At 40.3% G+C, this 459-nt stretch overlaps 1 protein-coding gene across 1 annotated transcript in view; it reads left to right on the forward strand.

The window, feature by feature from the left end:
• Positions 1 to 251: 251 nt before the first annotated feature.
• FAM154A (family with sequence similarity 154, member A) overlaps positions 252 to 459 on the forward strand; it is a 55544-nt gene continuing 55336 nt past the window's right edge. The window contains exon 1 of the mRNA XM_006881350.1: positions 252 to 256. Coding sequence (XP_006881412.1) covers positions 252 to 256 — 5 coding nt within the window. The remainder of the gene's footprint in view (positions 257 to 459) is intronic.

Genomic DNA, 459 nt, shown 5'->3' on the forward strand with positions numbered 1-459 from the left:
GTGTTTATACAATCAGTAGCAGGCATTGGGAAAATTCTGTGTGAATCAGGCATTGGCTCAGTTTCTGGCTGCTAGACTCAGATTGTTCTGCCTGAAAATCTTATTCTACAATATGCCAGCATGAAAAGGCCACTGGGTCAAAGTTTCTTCTTCTGTTGTTATTCAGGTGGTAAACGACATGGTATTGGAGAGGGAGGCTGGGGCAGATCAGAGATGGTGGGAGAATGGAGGACAATTTTCTGCCTATTCCCATGACGTGAGTCAGAATCATGTTTAGAGAAAAAAAGACACCCGGAAATTTTGACATTGAGAGACCTTCGGCACTGAAGAGTCAACATGGAGACCAAGGGGCCTCAGCACTAGCTTTTTTTTGTTTTGTTTTTTATTAATTTAGTTTGTTTATTTTTCATTTCAATGAACATCTACAGAGATTTTGGAATTCCATTCATTCATTGTTGC

This window comes from Elephantulus edwardii, unplaced genomic scaffold, assembly GCF_000299155.1.
Source record: "Elephantulus edwardii isolate Elephantulus edwardi_28Jun2011 unplaced genomic scaffold, EleEdw1.0 scaffold00014, whole genome shotgun sequence".
In the NCBI taxonomy this organism is placed as follows: domain Eukaryota; kingdom Metazoa; phylum Chordata; class Mammalia; order Macroscelidea; family Macroscelididae; genus Elephantulus; species Elephantulus edwardii.